At 43.1% G+C, this 15,645-nt stretch overlaps 1 protein-coding gene across 5 annotated transcripts in view; it reads right to left on the bottom strand.

Annotated features, from left to right (window-relative positions):
• Positions 1-15,645, bottom strand: part of ROCK2 (Rho associated coiled-coil containing protein kinase 2) — a 231,759-nt gene that overhangs the window by 17,903 nt on the left and 198,211 nt on the right. For 4 of the 5 annotated variants that reach the window (XM_075598366.1, XM_075598367.1, XM_075598365.1 and 1 more), the window contains 9 exons: positions 14,939-15,123; positions 11,790-11,859; positions 6,820-6,923; positions 5,529-5,715; positions 3,740-3,833; positions 3,536-3,630; positions 2,663-2,842; positions 1,915-2,083; positions 296-487 (listed from right to left, as the gene is read on the bottom strand). In XM_075598366.1, the coding sequence (XP_075454481.1) occupies positions 296-487; positions 1,915-2,083; positions 2,663-2,842; positions 3,536-3,630; positions 3,740-3,833; positions 5,529-5,715; positions 6,820-6,923; positions 11,790-11,859; positions 14,939-15,123 (1,276 nt within the window). The remainder of the gene's footprint in view (positions 1-295; positions 488-1,914; positions 2,084-2,662; positions 2,843-3,535; positions 3,631-3,739; positions 3,834-5,528; positions 5,716-6,819; positions 6,924-11,789; positions 11,860-14,938; positions 15,124-15,645) is intronic. The other variant, XM_075598368.1, reaches the window with a different exon arrangement.

Genomic DNA, 15,645 nt, shown 5'->3' on the forward strand with positions numbered 1-15,645 from the left:
CACCGCCTCTGCTTAATCAGCCTAATAAATATGGCTCTCTGGCTGCTGACGAGATATATTCAACACCATTCCAAATACAGTATATTGTCTTGATGTAAACTTAAAAGCAAAATGCCACAGCCTTAGTACAGAACACATGCACAGTCCATATTCATGCAATGCCTTTTTAGTTGACGTTTTGCAGGTTACAACGGTCACATTAACAGGATATTAAAAATCCTAGTGTTAGGTTGAAGGCAAATAAAACACACCGGGAGATCACACAGTGCAACACACTGTTGTACAGCTATGTCACCTTCGCTATCAGCACTATCAGGTTCTGGAGGGGCTTGTGCACAAGGCAATGGTTCCTCCTCTGAGTCAGAATCAGAATCAGAGTCGAGAAGCAAGCGAGAACGGGAGGGCTTAGTGGCAATGCTGACAGAAGTAGAGGAGCGCTGGTAGGTGAAGGACATGGACTCCATGGTACGGGACTCAGTGATGTGAACTAAAAAGCCAGCACGAAACGGGAGGGAAAGTGCAGAGGAGAAGTTAAAACAAACAAGGTCAGTAAAGATGGGGGGGGGGAAGATATATAGGTTATATTGAACAAATGAGAAATACTGGTGGGCACTGACATTTTGCTACTTTAATTCCTCATCCAATTTACATCGGATCGTTCCTACAGTGCAAAATATAGCAAGGTAGCTATGAAGAAAGAACACACACCAGCTAGAGGATCTGTAAAAAGAATACGTGAAGGCAGATGGGCACATTGCATTAGCACTTCAACAGGTCTCCGGCAGAAAAACACAAGATCAACGTGTCCGTGATGAATAATGTTTCTCAGGAATTCAAACTATTATTCCATAGTATGACATTGTTTAAGCTACACGCTCAGGTACAGATCCACGGCTCGTTAATTCTTATAAGTTATCTCCCAAACGGCGTAATAAGATGTCAGTCTCCGCTGCTTTCGTTTTTCCTCCGATTACAGATTTGTTTTTTTGTTTTTTTAATAAAAACAGCAGGCCCAAAACCAAACATAAAATCAGTGATTGAGCCACCTGTGCTGAAGCTGGGATATGATAAAAATCTGCCCTGTTGGGGAGGATTGCGGACTGGAGTTGAGCACCCCTGGAATAACAAATCCCTATGCAGACAGGACACGGTTACCAGACTTCCATGGATTTTGTCGCCTGATGGCTAAGCGGCATTAGGAAAGACTAGTTTCCGTGGTTAGTCAGACAGTTAGAACTCCTCCATATCGAGTATAATCCAAAATTTCCATCTTCAACATGTAGCAAAAAAAAAAATGATTGCCAGTTCTATCAAATCTGGAAATGAACGTGAGGCAGGAGTTTGGAGAAATTCCCATTAAGCAACATTTTTTTTTTCTTTCACAAAAGGAAAACACTTTGTTTGGGACAACATGGGAAATGTTTGAAGTTATTCATTCAAATACTATTTAATTAACTCTAAAGTAATATAATTCTGGGGATTTGTTTGCACAGTGGCATGAATATAAAAGGACATATTTTGGATTCGATTGACAACATAAAAAGGGATGATGTTTATAGCGTTCATTTATTTGCTGTGGTACTTTTTACAAGTAACTTCTAATAATGAAGGCACCCAAATAGTCTCAGTACCATCTGCCTACAGCTCAGAAAACAGCAAGGCTAGTGGTGAGACATCAGTGCAGTGTGAGAGTATGTGGGCACATCTGCAGGCAGCTCATTACAGAATGAGCCGGCTCTTTATATTATGACATCATACGTTTGTAAAGCAGTCGTACTATCACGGAGGAGAGTTGGTTGGCAACAATTTTGGCATTAAAGCCAACCCGGCCTGCACAGAACCCCACAGCACCTGCTTAGGACATTAGGCGAAGGAAGAGGTTGACATATGATTGGAAGTGGCAGGGACTCGTACCTGGAAACCCGTCATCGGCATCAGCGTCCCCGTGCCCGCTACCGATGCTTGTGCTGTCGAGGCCGATATGAATAGTCTGCAGTTGGCATCGCAGCTGTTCAATGTCACTGTCCTTGCTGTCAAGTGCCATCTGCAGCTCAATGCGGACCTGGCTCTCCTCGGCTATTTGCTGTTAAGAAAACAAAATAATTTGCCAGTCGGCACCAGAGACATTTAAACCATCATTTGTGAGGCCGTGAGGACAATGGTTCCGTATTCTGGTTTTTAAAGTCCTGTGTCTCCTAACGCTCACTGGAGATATGTTGTGCCTATTTCAACACCGATTAAACTTCTTTAGCTTCATGGCAGTAACCATCATTCGGGTTTTAGTGCGAAGAACAGTACCTCATACTGACTTTGGATACACTATAGCAGAGGCGGCCAACTCCAGTCGTCAAGGATCTCCAACAGGTCTGGTTGTAAGGTTATCCCTGCATCAGCACAGGTGGCTCAACCTGTGCTGAAGCAGGGATAGCCTTTCAACCTGACCTGTTGGTGGCCCTTGAGAACTGGAGTTGGCCGCCCTCTGCAGTATATCAAGATACCCTGTTCTTTACCAAGAAACATCACATGCATCTTTGTGTTAATGCAACGTACACCGTGAATTAGCAGTAAACACACACACAACACGTCAACAGCAACAATCTATTTTGGATACCCCCATCTTAAATATTGCCCCCCTATTTTACTCCCCCCCAGCCGCTCTTACCGCCTGCATTTCATTCATCTCCTTCTGGGACTTGATGACGAGCTGCGTCAGCTTCTCCCGCTCAGATTTCAGGTCCAGCTGCAGCTTTCTGTTCTCCTTCTCTTTTTTCCGCACGTCGGTATCTGGCCCCCGCTTTGTGGGGTCTTTACGATTCATGATCTCGGCCAGTTTATTAACAGCCTAGCAAGGATTGAAAAAAATGTGTGTCAGTTATTGGAAGGTGTACACAATGATACCGAATTCATTTACAATCCAGGTTATTTTGTGTTTATTACAGGACTGAAGCAGGGGATCTTTGTAGCCGAACAGTGTTAATTTCAGCTTTGGGGTCCTCCTGCTTCCAGGGACACTTACCTCTTAGATATTTAGGTGCCTAACATAATAGCGACGTTTAAATGTCCCACGGGTCAATAGGAAACCGTGGCTCCTTCCTATTGCCCTGCTTATCCAAGGGCTTTAAACTTGTCAGTGATACTGACACCTTACCGACGAAGGTAAGTATCTCTGGAAGCAGGGGTCTCTGGAGCTGAAATTAGCACCGGTGAACTCTGGAGATCCCCTGCTTCAATAAGTCCATAAATAAAAATAAAAACAAACCTGAACTGCTTTAAAAGTCCAACCAACTAATTTAGAGACAAAGAGCAATGTTAAACCCACGAACCAACATTTTACCCATGGTCGTACCCATGGTTTAAAACCTTAACAGTGTGCCTACCATATACACGCTACATGAATAGCCCCGAATGCAACAGTTCAACATTTACAATCAATCACATTGCATTTTGGAGCGTGACAAGTAACTCCTCTTTGCTCGCCTTGTGGAAACCCTTCCCCAGCAGATAAGGCCACATCATTCTGTTACATCGCGTTTACCTGCGTCTTCAGAGTTCTCTCACTCAAGAGCTGCTTCTCAAACTGTGATTTGACGAATCCAACACTGCTTTCTTCCTCCATCAGCCGCTGAATTTCTGTATGGAAAAAAACAAAACACAACAAAACATAAACACACACAGCACAGAAAGAAGAACTTCTTTCGACGGTGTTGAATCGACATTTGAGTATTTTTCCAACACTTACGTTCTTGGGCATCTTTAAATTTGTTATTTAATTCCTCTTTCTCATTGGCAAGGTTGCCTACATCGATAGTCAGCGTCTTGTTGGCATCTTCAAGCTGCGGAGAGAAACGGTTGGGCCATTAGACAAGGAAAACATTGTCCAAAGAACAGATGTTCCAAGCACGTCGCACCAATGTACTCTGAATCTGGATTTGATGCATTACCAAGGAAACCCAACACAAACCAATCCAAACATGTACCTTTTGTAAAAGCAAGTTCTGTCCCTAAACGGTGTGCGGATCTTTGTTTGCAGGAGCTAATCCTAATCAGGAAAATGAGCAGACAACGCTGCTTCCAAATTAAGAGAGCAGTGCGCCAATACCAATGTGAGTAATGCATACTGATAAATCAACAGAGGAGTCGTTCCCCGCTAAGTACAGTATATGGAGTATTGTTTCTGATGTAGAAGAGCAATAAATGGCAATGATTATAGTTCAATAGATAAAGGGATTATATTCTACAAACAAAGCAAAGAAGGGTGGGGTAGCGTGTTAGTCCTTTCATCCATACAATAACAAAGGAGGGAGAGGGAGTAGGGGGTATGATACCTTTTATTGGACCACCATGTAGTTGATATGTTACGAGCCTTAGGGTAACCCCGAGAGGTTCGAAAGCTTGTAACATTTCAACTACTTGTCAATCCAATAAAAGGTATCATATCTCCTACTCCCTCTCACTCCTTTGTTACTATATTCTGCAAACAGTGGTTGTGTGTTCTGCAGAAAACTCGGGTGCTGTGGCAAGTCAGCAGTTTTATGAAAAAAATCAAAATAAAAAAAACTATTGATATTTTACATTTCAAATCATCACGACTATTTATTTTTGCTATTTTTCATTCAATAATTCAGAAAATTTAAGATTATATTTGTAGTGTTCTAAATGGTGATATAGAAAGACACTGTCACAGTATAGTGTTTTGAGGTACACTGGATAAGTAGTTTGGGGTTCCCCGAGCCAAGATTTTTTGGTCATTTGTCGACCAGTGTGTGTGTGTGTGTGTGTGTGTGTGTGTGTGTGTGTGTGTGTGTGTGTGTGTGTGTGTGTGTGTGTGTGTGTGTGTGTGTGTGTGTGTGTGTGTGTGTGTGTGTGTGTGTGTGTGTGTGTGTGTGTGTGTGTGTGTGTGTGTGTGTATATATATATATATATACATACATATACCATAATACTGAGTTAAGTTATGGTGAGTAAAAAAAGTGACAAAAACCCTCCACAGAAGGGCAGGGTTGCAGACCTGCCTAAGACATGCAGATGAGCATACAGTTGTATTTGTGTATATATATATATATATATATATATATATATATAATTTTTTTTTAATATATATATATATATATATATATATATATATATATATATATATATATATATTATAAAGGGTTGCTCGTCAAAAAGGTTAAAACATATTTGTTGTATTGCTGACATTTAAAATGAGGAAGTCTTATGTGATCAGAATCTGGAGATGTAATAATTGTCATATTTATTTTTGTTTTAACTTAGAATTTACAAAAGTATCATACATATTTGAGACCTACATATGCATACAATGTATTTATTATAGATGATGTTGAAAAATCTGTATACTACAAAATAATATTGAGAATAATCATGTTAGATGACTTTGCACTGCAGGTCGTTCTAGTTTTCGATAGGTTGACCAACTCTTAGCCGAGTTCATCTTTCTCAAATGCTTAGAGCTCTAGCATCATAATGTAACCAACTTGGCAGCGGTCACCCAGGAGCCCTTTACTCACAGAAGCTATGGTAGCATGCTTCTCTGCAAGTTCCTGCTTGTGACGTGCCATCATCTCTTTGATCTCTAGCTCCTTCATGATCTTCTCTTTCTCCAGGTCAGAGTACTGCTCCTCGGCAATAGAGCGAGCCAGCTGTTCCGAGTCTGCCTTGGTCAACGTGATCTCCAGTTGGGCGGCCAACGAGTCTCTGAAAAGTGAATAACAGTCAGTCATGTGATTTCCCTGTTGAGCTGCAGTTGTGGCCGTTCAAAGTGGATGTGTATGTGCATCAGCAAGATTTATTCACTTTTGTATATAATAACCACTGGTAACTAAATCTGAACTATCAGGTGATGGGACACAGTGTGTAACATCTGAACGTTGTCTTTGCAGATGCACATTAACGTAAAGAATAAACCAATGCTACTCTATGCAAGTTAAAGAAAACGGATCATGGATCTCTATTCAAATGAAATAAGAAGATCTATTAAAATGATTACACAAACACACAATTGCCAATTATGTCACAATCAGGTGTTAGGTCAATCTACAACAACAACAAAAAAGTTGTGTATTTATTTTATTACCGTGCTTCAAGATTTAAAGAAAACATACATTTATATCTACCCCTTTTGTACATAAAGCCCTCTCCCACTTACTGCCCCACACCTCTGGAATATCCTTCCCCTCAATATCCAACTAGCACCCTCTCTCGCCACCTTTAAGGCCCATCTTTAAACACACGTCTTTAATGAAGTATATGGGTAGCTCCGTTGGCTGATTACTATACATCTCATGTGCATTTACCTTGACCCCTTGCAGACACACTTACCATAACACCCCCCTACTGTCTCTGTAGGTTATCCCCACTTACCACTTAGATTGTAAGCTCTTATGAGACATCATTGGATAATGTTTCACTGGGGTTTTGGTTTGCCTTCCTCTGTCTAGATCAGGGGTGCACAAACTTTTTTGTGCCGCACCCATCCCCCCCATCTTACCTTCTCTCCAGCATTGGTGGTGTCATTTGACATCACAACGTCATGTGACGTCGCATTGCCATTTGACGCCGCGTTGTAATGGCGACGTATCACCAGAAGCCGCCGGAAAACAGGTAAGAGGCAGTTACAGAGGCGTCACGCGCTCCCCTGGCATTTTTACAAAATGTTGTGGAGAAGAGTGCGGGGCCTCTTAAGCGCTGTGCGTGTGTCCAGTGCCCCCCACCCCAGGAAAGTTTGCGCCTCCCAGTTTGTGCATGGACATATGTCTTTTTTCAAACGCATCTACTATGTAAATAAAACTCCTTTCTCACCTCTCATCCTGCAACTCTTGAATCTTTTGCTGCATTTCTTTACACATCTTGACCTTCTCCTCACACTCTTCTTTTAACTCCCGCACCTGTGTCTTGTACAGTGTCTACAAGGGAAACCAATACACATTTTAGTCTGGGCAGCAACACTCACATGGATCGATGCAACATCTTCATATTTGCCAAGAACCAGAGTATTTCATTTGGGGCGCCAAGAACTGCACATATTAGACACATGAATGTCCAAAAATGTAAGGGCAATCGCTCGCTTCCTGTGCATCAACCATCAGGTAAATCCGCAATATAGCACAAAGAAAATAAAGAGGATGGGTGTGCCAGTGGTCCAAAAAATAGTCACTAATTCATCTAATAATACAAACGGTAGCAGTAAAAGTTAAAATACACAGATACGTATATAGACTAACCTCCATGTGCCATGGAAAAAATCCCAAACCGTGCATCAGGGGAGGAAGAGGAAAGGGGAAGCAGAATCCAAACCTTAAATAGCTGAAAAAGCTCCTCCGTTAAAGCAACAGGTGTCCAATTATACCAATAGGAACATAAACTACTTCTACAACATAGAAGAAAAAACGTCACATTATAGAAAACAGTAAAACCGTATACCATATGGAAGGAGAACCGTAGTTTAAAGAAACAGTCAAATCATTATCATCATTAAACCTGTTTCACTCATTGGCTATTAAAGAATGAATCCAAAAGTACTCTCTCTGAAGTAGCAACGTTGCGCTATATCTCCCCCTTAAGGGTTGGTATCCATTCTAGGCCCATACATTTTAGAAGGTTTGGACTGCTATTGTGGAGTTGTCTGAAATGCTCTGCAATCCGCAGTGTGCAGTCCAATTTGTTTCATTGATCGCTTGTGATACATAACTCTGTCTCATTCTCTTATGGTTTTACCCACATCATAAGATACACAACAAAGGTACACCTGCAGTTTAACAAAATGATCTAATCTAAAAAAATTGATGGTCATGAGAAAACCCCTTTGGAACAATAATAGTCTCAGAGACTACAGGATCCACATCTGAAATTCCCTTTGTGGCGTTTTTCCAGCCACGTTCTCTGATTATCTGAAGGTAAATCACTATTTACAACCAAGGGAAACCAATACATGGCACTTATCCAAAAGTAATCCTCGGACGATGTTTAAAAATATGTTCAGCTGCGTGATCACTACACAAAATATCTCAATTTTTATGCATTATTGATGTAGTTTCTGTTTTTTTGTTTTATAAAGGGGGAATAATCAAATACAAGATTAATTCTATCCTGGGATCTTCCTTTTGTTCTCTCTCTCTCTTTTTTTTTAAGGAAAAATTAAATCCCCTGTTGTGCTAAGTGTAAAGCCCTCTGATATGCTCTGTCCAGCAAGTGCCTCTCAACCTCTTATCAGCAATTTCTAATACAATGTATCAGCCCGCAGTCGAAAATCTGAATTCCTTTTGCAGCCAAACTGCCTGAGGGTGAAAACTCTAATAATGTAGCTATGAATTACATGATGTGGGGTTAGTAAAAGTATCTGGGATGATATTGCCTTCGTCTTCCACTGAGACATCTACAGTACATCTAAGAATTCCAGGTGCAGATCCCCAAAAATTGATGTAAACGACATATTGAGATTATTCACATGAATCATTCAACATATTTTTAAGCATCATCCGAGGATTACTTATAGATAAGTGCCATCTATTAGGGACCTGGCTGTAAGTAGTGATTTACCTTCAGATAATCAGAGAACGTGGCTGGAAAAACACCTCAAGGGGAATTTCAGATGTGGATCCTGTAGTCTCTGTGACTATTATTGTTCCAAAGGGGTTTTCTCATGATCATCAATTTTATAGATTAGATCATTTTTTAAACTGCAGATGTACATTTGCTGTGCCCCTGTGGGTATATTTACGTGGGTAAAACCATAAAAGAAATCGAGAGAGTTATAACACAAGCGATCAATTAATAAATTGGACTTCACTCTGCGGATTGCAGAGCACTTCAGACAACTCCATAATAATATTCGAAACCTTCACAAATGTATGGGCATAGAATGGATACCAACCCTTAGGGGGGTGGTGGGAGATATACGGCAAAAATGCTACTTGAGGCTAAGTCCATAGTGGATCCAGCCGGGCGGAGGCGCCCTGAGGCTGAGGGAAAGCGGGTGCTTTCCCTGGCCTTAGACCGCGCGCTGTCATTGGACGAACCGCTCACGTGACCGGCCCTCCGCTCCGGCGAGCGCAGAAACTAAAGATTAGGTAAGACACACGCTTCCGCAAGCGTGCGGAAGAGTGTGTGAGCCCCCTGCTAAAGCCGCTCTCATTGCGGCTGCAGGGGCTCACTGCCGAGCAGCAGCGCGTCTCAGCACGGGTCAGCGCCTAAGCGCTGACCATGCTCGAGGCCTAAGACAGGATCTTTTTGGATTCATTCTTTAAAAGCCAATGGGTGAAACATGTTTAATGAGGATTACGATTTGACTGCTTCTTGAAACGATGGTTCGCTTTCAATATGGTGTACTCTTTTGCTGCGACTGCTGCTTTGTAAAATGTGACCATTTATTTCCTTCCTTCAATGTTGTAAAAGGGTTTTGTGTGTCTTTTGGTATAATTGGATACGTTACTTTAAGGGAGGAGCTTTTTCAGCTATTTAAGGTTTGAAATCGGCTTCCCATTTCCTCTTCCTGCCCCGATGAAGCGTTAGTTTGAATGCAAAACCCACGTCGGCTGGTGAGTCTACCCGATCCCTGGTCTTACCTTCAGGGTGTAAAGTTTCTTGTACCGTTTTGGATATTTTTCCATTGCACTTGGAGGTTGGTGTATGTGTGTGTTTTTCTATTTTGTACACTACTAAAATTCGTATTATTGGACGAATAAAGTGAATATTTTTTTCCTTTTTACTACAACATGTTAATCCTGTATGTCTTTTGTGTTAAAGATCAACTAAGACACAATTCCTATCGGCAGACAAATAGTGAGACGCTGTAGCCTTTGTAGGTCATGAATAGTCTTAAGACTGGTACATTCACTGCTCAAATGCTGATTAACAATTTTAACATACATGTACTTTAGGAAGGCCACAAAGTGGAGTTATAAACATTGTCAAACATGTTTGAAACAGGTCATGTTTTTTTCTGATGTGTGTAAATAATGTGATATCTCCACACATTTGGTTAACATTCATTGAAGAGTAAAACTTCAAAAGAGAGACAATATCTGCCAATACCTTTAATAATTATGCCTGATTTCTGAAACTAGAGACAGGAGAGGCATATATACAAGAAACAACATATGAAAGGGTAACTCAGCAAGAGCACTGCATGGTATTTTGGGGTTTGTTAGAATACGAAAGAGAAAAGCGTTTTGGAACTTATTTCACAGTTCAAAACAGTATACAGCTCAACCCCGTTATAACGCGATCCGTTACAACGCGAATCCGCTTATAACGTGATGCAAGCATGGCTCCCAATTTTCGTATTTATGAATACTTTACAACGCGATTATTGGAATCTTAAATACTTTATTGTACAATGCATACAATTGTACATTATTTCTAACGCGATCCGCTTATAACGCGATGTGATTCTTTGGACCCCAAGCACAGCGTTTTAAGGGGGTTGAGCTGTATTATGTTGACGAATAATTCATTTTAGGGCCTTAAAACTGTGAACGGTGACTGTTCCAAATAGCAATCCGTGCGGCTCAATTTTTTATTTATTTTTTACATTGTTTGCTAAGGTAAGGGGGGAAGGGTTCACCCAAAGCTGAACCCCACTACATTTTAACTCTATATTAATCTTCATGACGTTTTATTTTTGCTGGTATTTTTTTTCTTTTTTTTTAAATGAAGACCATTAAAAAATGATTTTTGAGTCACCACTGAAAAAAGGAGATATTGAGGCATTCTACTGGTCACCAGAGTGAGGCCGACACCAGGGGGCGCTCAACTCCAGTCCTCGAGCCCCCCCAACAGGTCAGGTTTTCAGGATATCCCCGCTTCAGCACAGGTGGCTCAATCAGAGGCTCAGTCAAAGACTGAGCCACCTGTGCTGAAGCAGGGACTGATTGAGCCACCTGTGCTGAAGCTGGGATATCCTGAAAACCTGACCTGTTGGGGCAGCTTGAGGACTGAAGTTGAGCCCCCCCTGGCCTAGTACGTGTGTCCTGGACAAGTATTCTTGTCTGGGAGATTTAAAATTATATATCTCGGTCACTGGGAGGTAGTGTTGTACCGGGTCCTAATTTTTAGAAAACCGGGTAACGGGTACCCGGGCAAAATCAATCATTCTACCCGGCCGGGCACCTGGTTACCCGGACGGCACTTACCTGCAGGGTGATGAAGACCGCAGCAACATCTGGGAGCAGCAGCGGAGGTCCTGGTGGCGGTAACTGAAGTCCGCGTTCAGCCGGCGTGAGCAGCAGGAATACAGCACACAGCCGATACCAGTGTGAGCCAGGGAACCATGTGACCGGAGCAGGAGCGTTCCTATTGGACAGCCGGCTCCTCCCCGTCACATGGTTTCCCGGCTCACACTGGTATCAGCTGTGTGCTCTGTTCGTGGCCGCTCCCGACGGCTGAACACGGACTTCTACTGCTGCCACGGCCACCAGGACCTCCGCTGCTGCTCCCAGATGTCGCTGCGGTCTTCCTCACCGGTCTTCCTCACCTCCCGTCGCCGGCTGCAGGTAAGTGATGAAGTATTTTCAGCTGCTCTGACATGACCCGGCGCCGGCTTCCACTTCTCTGTTGCTGGGTCCGGGTAATGTCCGGGTAGCTAGAAAAGCACCGGGTACCGGGTACATCACTACTGGGAGGTCTCGGAATACTGCGGGCCAACTCGGGGGGAATCCCAGCATCAAATAGAGGTCAAAGCAAGTATGTGTTCCTGGAAGGTGTATTGCAGCTGGAACTCATTTTACTGAAGGGATGGCAGAATTACTCCATGGCAATAAGCAGATACATACTGAGAAATACTGCTCAGCCTCCAGCTGGTCTTGGAGCTCCTTCATTTGTCCGTCCGAGTCTTGGCGTTCTCTGCAGAATGTAGAAGTAGAATGATAATCACTCACTGGAACGCAGTGACGCTGGCACCACGTGGGGCAACTGTATTAATACCTGTGCAGTAATCGTTTGCTTAAGATTGCTGACCGACGGCACACACGAAACGGCCATTGTCTGTCGTTTTCCTGTCACATACTTGGTAGTAAAATTGAAGTTATTTTTAAATAATGTTAGAGAAATGTTGTGCTTAAAATATGTTCCCAGTTAGACGACACCCTAAGGCAGTGGTTCTCATCCTTGTTTGAGCATGGGGACCCCTGGAGGATTTTTTTAAATCTTGGCACCCCTGGTCTCTCACACACACTTTTCCTCAACACTCTACACAGTCACCCCACCTTCTCTTATACTTCACATGCCCACTCGCCTGTCCCACACACACAGACCACTCATGCACCCCATGCTCACACACATACATACATAGAGCACTCATGCACCCCCTGCTCACACACATACATACATAGACCACTCATGCACCCCCTGCTCACACACATACATACATAGACCACTCATGCACCCCCTGCTCACACACATACATACATAGACCACGCATGCACCCCCTGCTCACACACATACATACATAGAGCACTCATGCACCCCCTGCTCACACACATACATACATAAACCACTCATGCACCCCCTGCTCACACACACACATACATACATAGAGCACTCATGCACCCCCTGCTCACACACATACATACATAGACCACTCATGCACCCCCTGCTCACACACATATATACATAGACCACGCATGCACCCCCTGCTCACACACATACATACATAGACCACTCATGCACCCCCTGCTCACACACATAGACCACTCATGCACCCCCTGCTCACACACATACATACATACATACATAGACCACTCATACACCCCCTGCTCACACACATGCATACATACATACATAGACCACTCATGCACCCCCTGCTCACATACATGCATACATACATAGACCACTCATGCACCCCCTGCTCACACACATACATACATACATAGACCACACATGCACCCCCTGCTCACACACATACATACACACATACATAGACCACTCATGCACCCCCTGCTCACACACATACATGCATAGACCACTCATGCACCCCCTGCTCACACACACTCAGCATATTTACCAAGTTTTCACATTCACAGCTCCTCTGAAGCACACCACACTCGCCCCCTTCCCTCATACACACACCACTCACTCACCTTCACTTACTCAGACCACACACCTTCCCTCTCCACACACAAAGCACTCACCCCCCTCCACACACACACACACACACACACACACACACACACACACACACAGCATATGTACAGCTCGTCATACACACACCACACTCGCCCCCTTCCCTCATACACACACCACTCACTCACCTTCACTTATTCAGACCACACACTTTCCCACTCCACACACTCACCAAAATCTCACCTCCTCTCCCACCCCACACAAACCAGCAGAATGTCTCCTCTGGGGGCCACCGCACCCTCGGTAGAGGATTGCAGCACACCAAAGTAGCGTGACACCCTGGAAACACTGTCCTAAGGTATACTATGTATCAAAGACCAAACCTTTCCACAAGGCCCTGAGCCAAACCAGATATATGAGGCAACCCCCCAACATTTTATTCAGAAGCAAACAAACAAGGTGCATAAACCTGTATGCAAGTACATTGGTTATTCCTAAACTCTGGTGTGGCAGGGGCTTCCTGAGGAGAGGTTTGAACATCCCGTCCATAATAACTACAACTGTGGAACCGCCTGCAGTTAGGAAGTCATTGTCTAGAGATAGACACATAAAACACTGCGTCTATGGATGATCCTGTTATATGTACTGTTCTTCACATTGTGAAATCTGAAATAAAGCTAAAATAGGAGGGGTTTAGGACCCCGAGGTCTCACACAGTGTTGCAGCTCTGGTGTACTTTGCAGGTGGGGCTATACCTTAAATTAGGGGGGCTCATCTCCAGTCCTCAATCCTCCCCCAACAGGTCAGGTTTTAAGGATATCCCAGCTTCAGCACAGGTGGCTAAGTTGAAGACTGTTGAGGTTCTTGAGGACTGGAGTTCAGTACCACTGCCTTAAATTACTAATGCCCCTTTCTTATGACTTTGGACAATCCCTTCACAACTCCCTGTATTCCATGCGCCAAAGTTACTTTGAAAGTCTTTTTGGGAAGGGACCCATTGTGCGTGTGCTGTTATACTTTGCAGTGTGCGGTGTTCATTACTGTAGGTAAATAATTAGAACCCAAAACATTTCATGTGAGTTGTAGTGTTGCATGTGTGAGACTGGACTCAAGTTTTATACTGTTCTGAAGCCAGCACTTCTTCCCAAGGCCCCAGTGCAGATTCCCTTCATCTCTCCAGATGAGGTTATCTCCTCTGTCTAACAGAATCTCTCTCGCTCTCTTATATACCTTCTAAACCAGGTACACAAGTAAATTATGGTGAGTAAAAAAAGTTGCAAAACTGCTCCACCGTACAGAATATAGAAATAAAATAAGATGAACACCAATGAGCACATTTACATGGCATAAACAGATCCCCACCACACCTGCCGTACCCCATAATCAAACAGCATACAGGGTTTCCACTGCAGCCAGGGACTCTGGGTAACATGCAAATGAACACTGCTTATGTGTCACTTTTTCTTTCTTATCCACTTTAAATGTGGCTCCCTTCAAGCTTATGCCTGCTTTTTTGTTTTTCGTTTTTGTTTTTTAACAGCAAAGCCTGGATCAAAAGTGCATGGCCAGCAAACCTGCTCACAGACAGCTGTTTCGGACTTGGGTGTAATCAGTGTGATGGCGCTTGCTGGACCCTATATTGTAAAACTGGTTGTGGCTAGATATTGGATACCAGAAAGAGTATACTCAAGCAAAGGGAGCGGGGGCTTAGAGCCAAAACAATAGCTCATGCATCGGTGTCAACATTCATGCAGAGGTACGTTCTGCAAATATGTCACTCTCTCTATCACAGATCTGTTCTCCTCCTGTGTTGGAGACCCCTGCCCTGTGTTGGATAGAAAGTGGGGTGTGTGCCACTTACTTGCGCAGTTCATTGTTCTGCTTCTCCAGGCTCAGTTTGATCTCAGTCAGGTGGTTGATCTCTTGCTTCAGCTGTTTCTCGGACATCTTCAGGCTGTTCACCTGCTGCAGCTGCACCTTCAGGTCGTTCTGCGTCAGGCTGCGCTTCTGGGTCTCTTGCTCAGTTTTTAATGTCAAGTTTTTCACCTGCCAAAAAAAGGAAAAGGATATAAATAAAATGCCACAAAGACAAATATTTTAGGGACCACCTGTAGAAATAAACATGGTGAATCATGAATTAATGGCACGTGAGTCACACCTCCAAGAACCACATCTGCATGGCAAGAAACCGCAATAGAAAACTAGCGCACAATAGAGGCTAGGCCCAGAGCAACAAAACGAGAGGAATTATTTTCCCCTGGATTTGCATTATCATACCTATGTATTTTGCATGTTACATTTTTTGGGTCCCTACATTTTTATTGTGTATTCTTTGGTTCAGCAGTGTTCATTTAGTATGTGTTTAGGTATATTTTAATATTATTTTTGTGTTTTGTATTGCTAATAAAATCCATTTTGTACTTTCACATATTTTTCGTGTGCTTTCAACATAACCTCTTTTTTTTCTTTTTGTATATATAGACAGAACATGAAACACAGAGAGCTCAGTGCTACATCCATTGACAAAAATACCCGGTACAGTGCCTAAATATATATATTGTACCGTTT

The sequence above is a fragment of the Ascaphus truei genome, chromosome 4, assembly GCF_040206685.1.
Source record: "Ascaphus truei isolate aAscTru1 chromosome 4, aAscTru1.hap1, whole genome shotgun sequence".
NCBI lineage: Eukaryota > Metazoa > Chordata > Amphibia > Anura > Ascaphidae > Ascaphus > Ascaphus truei.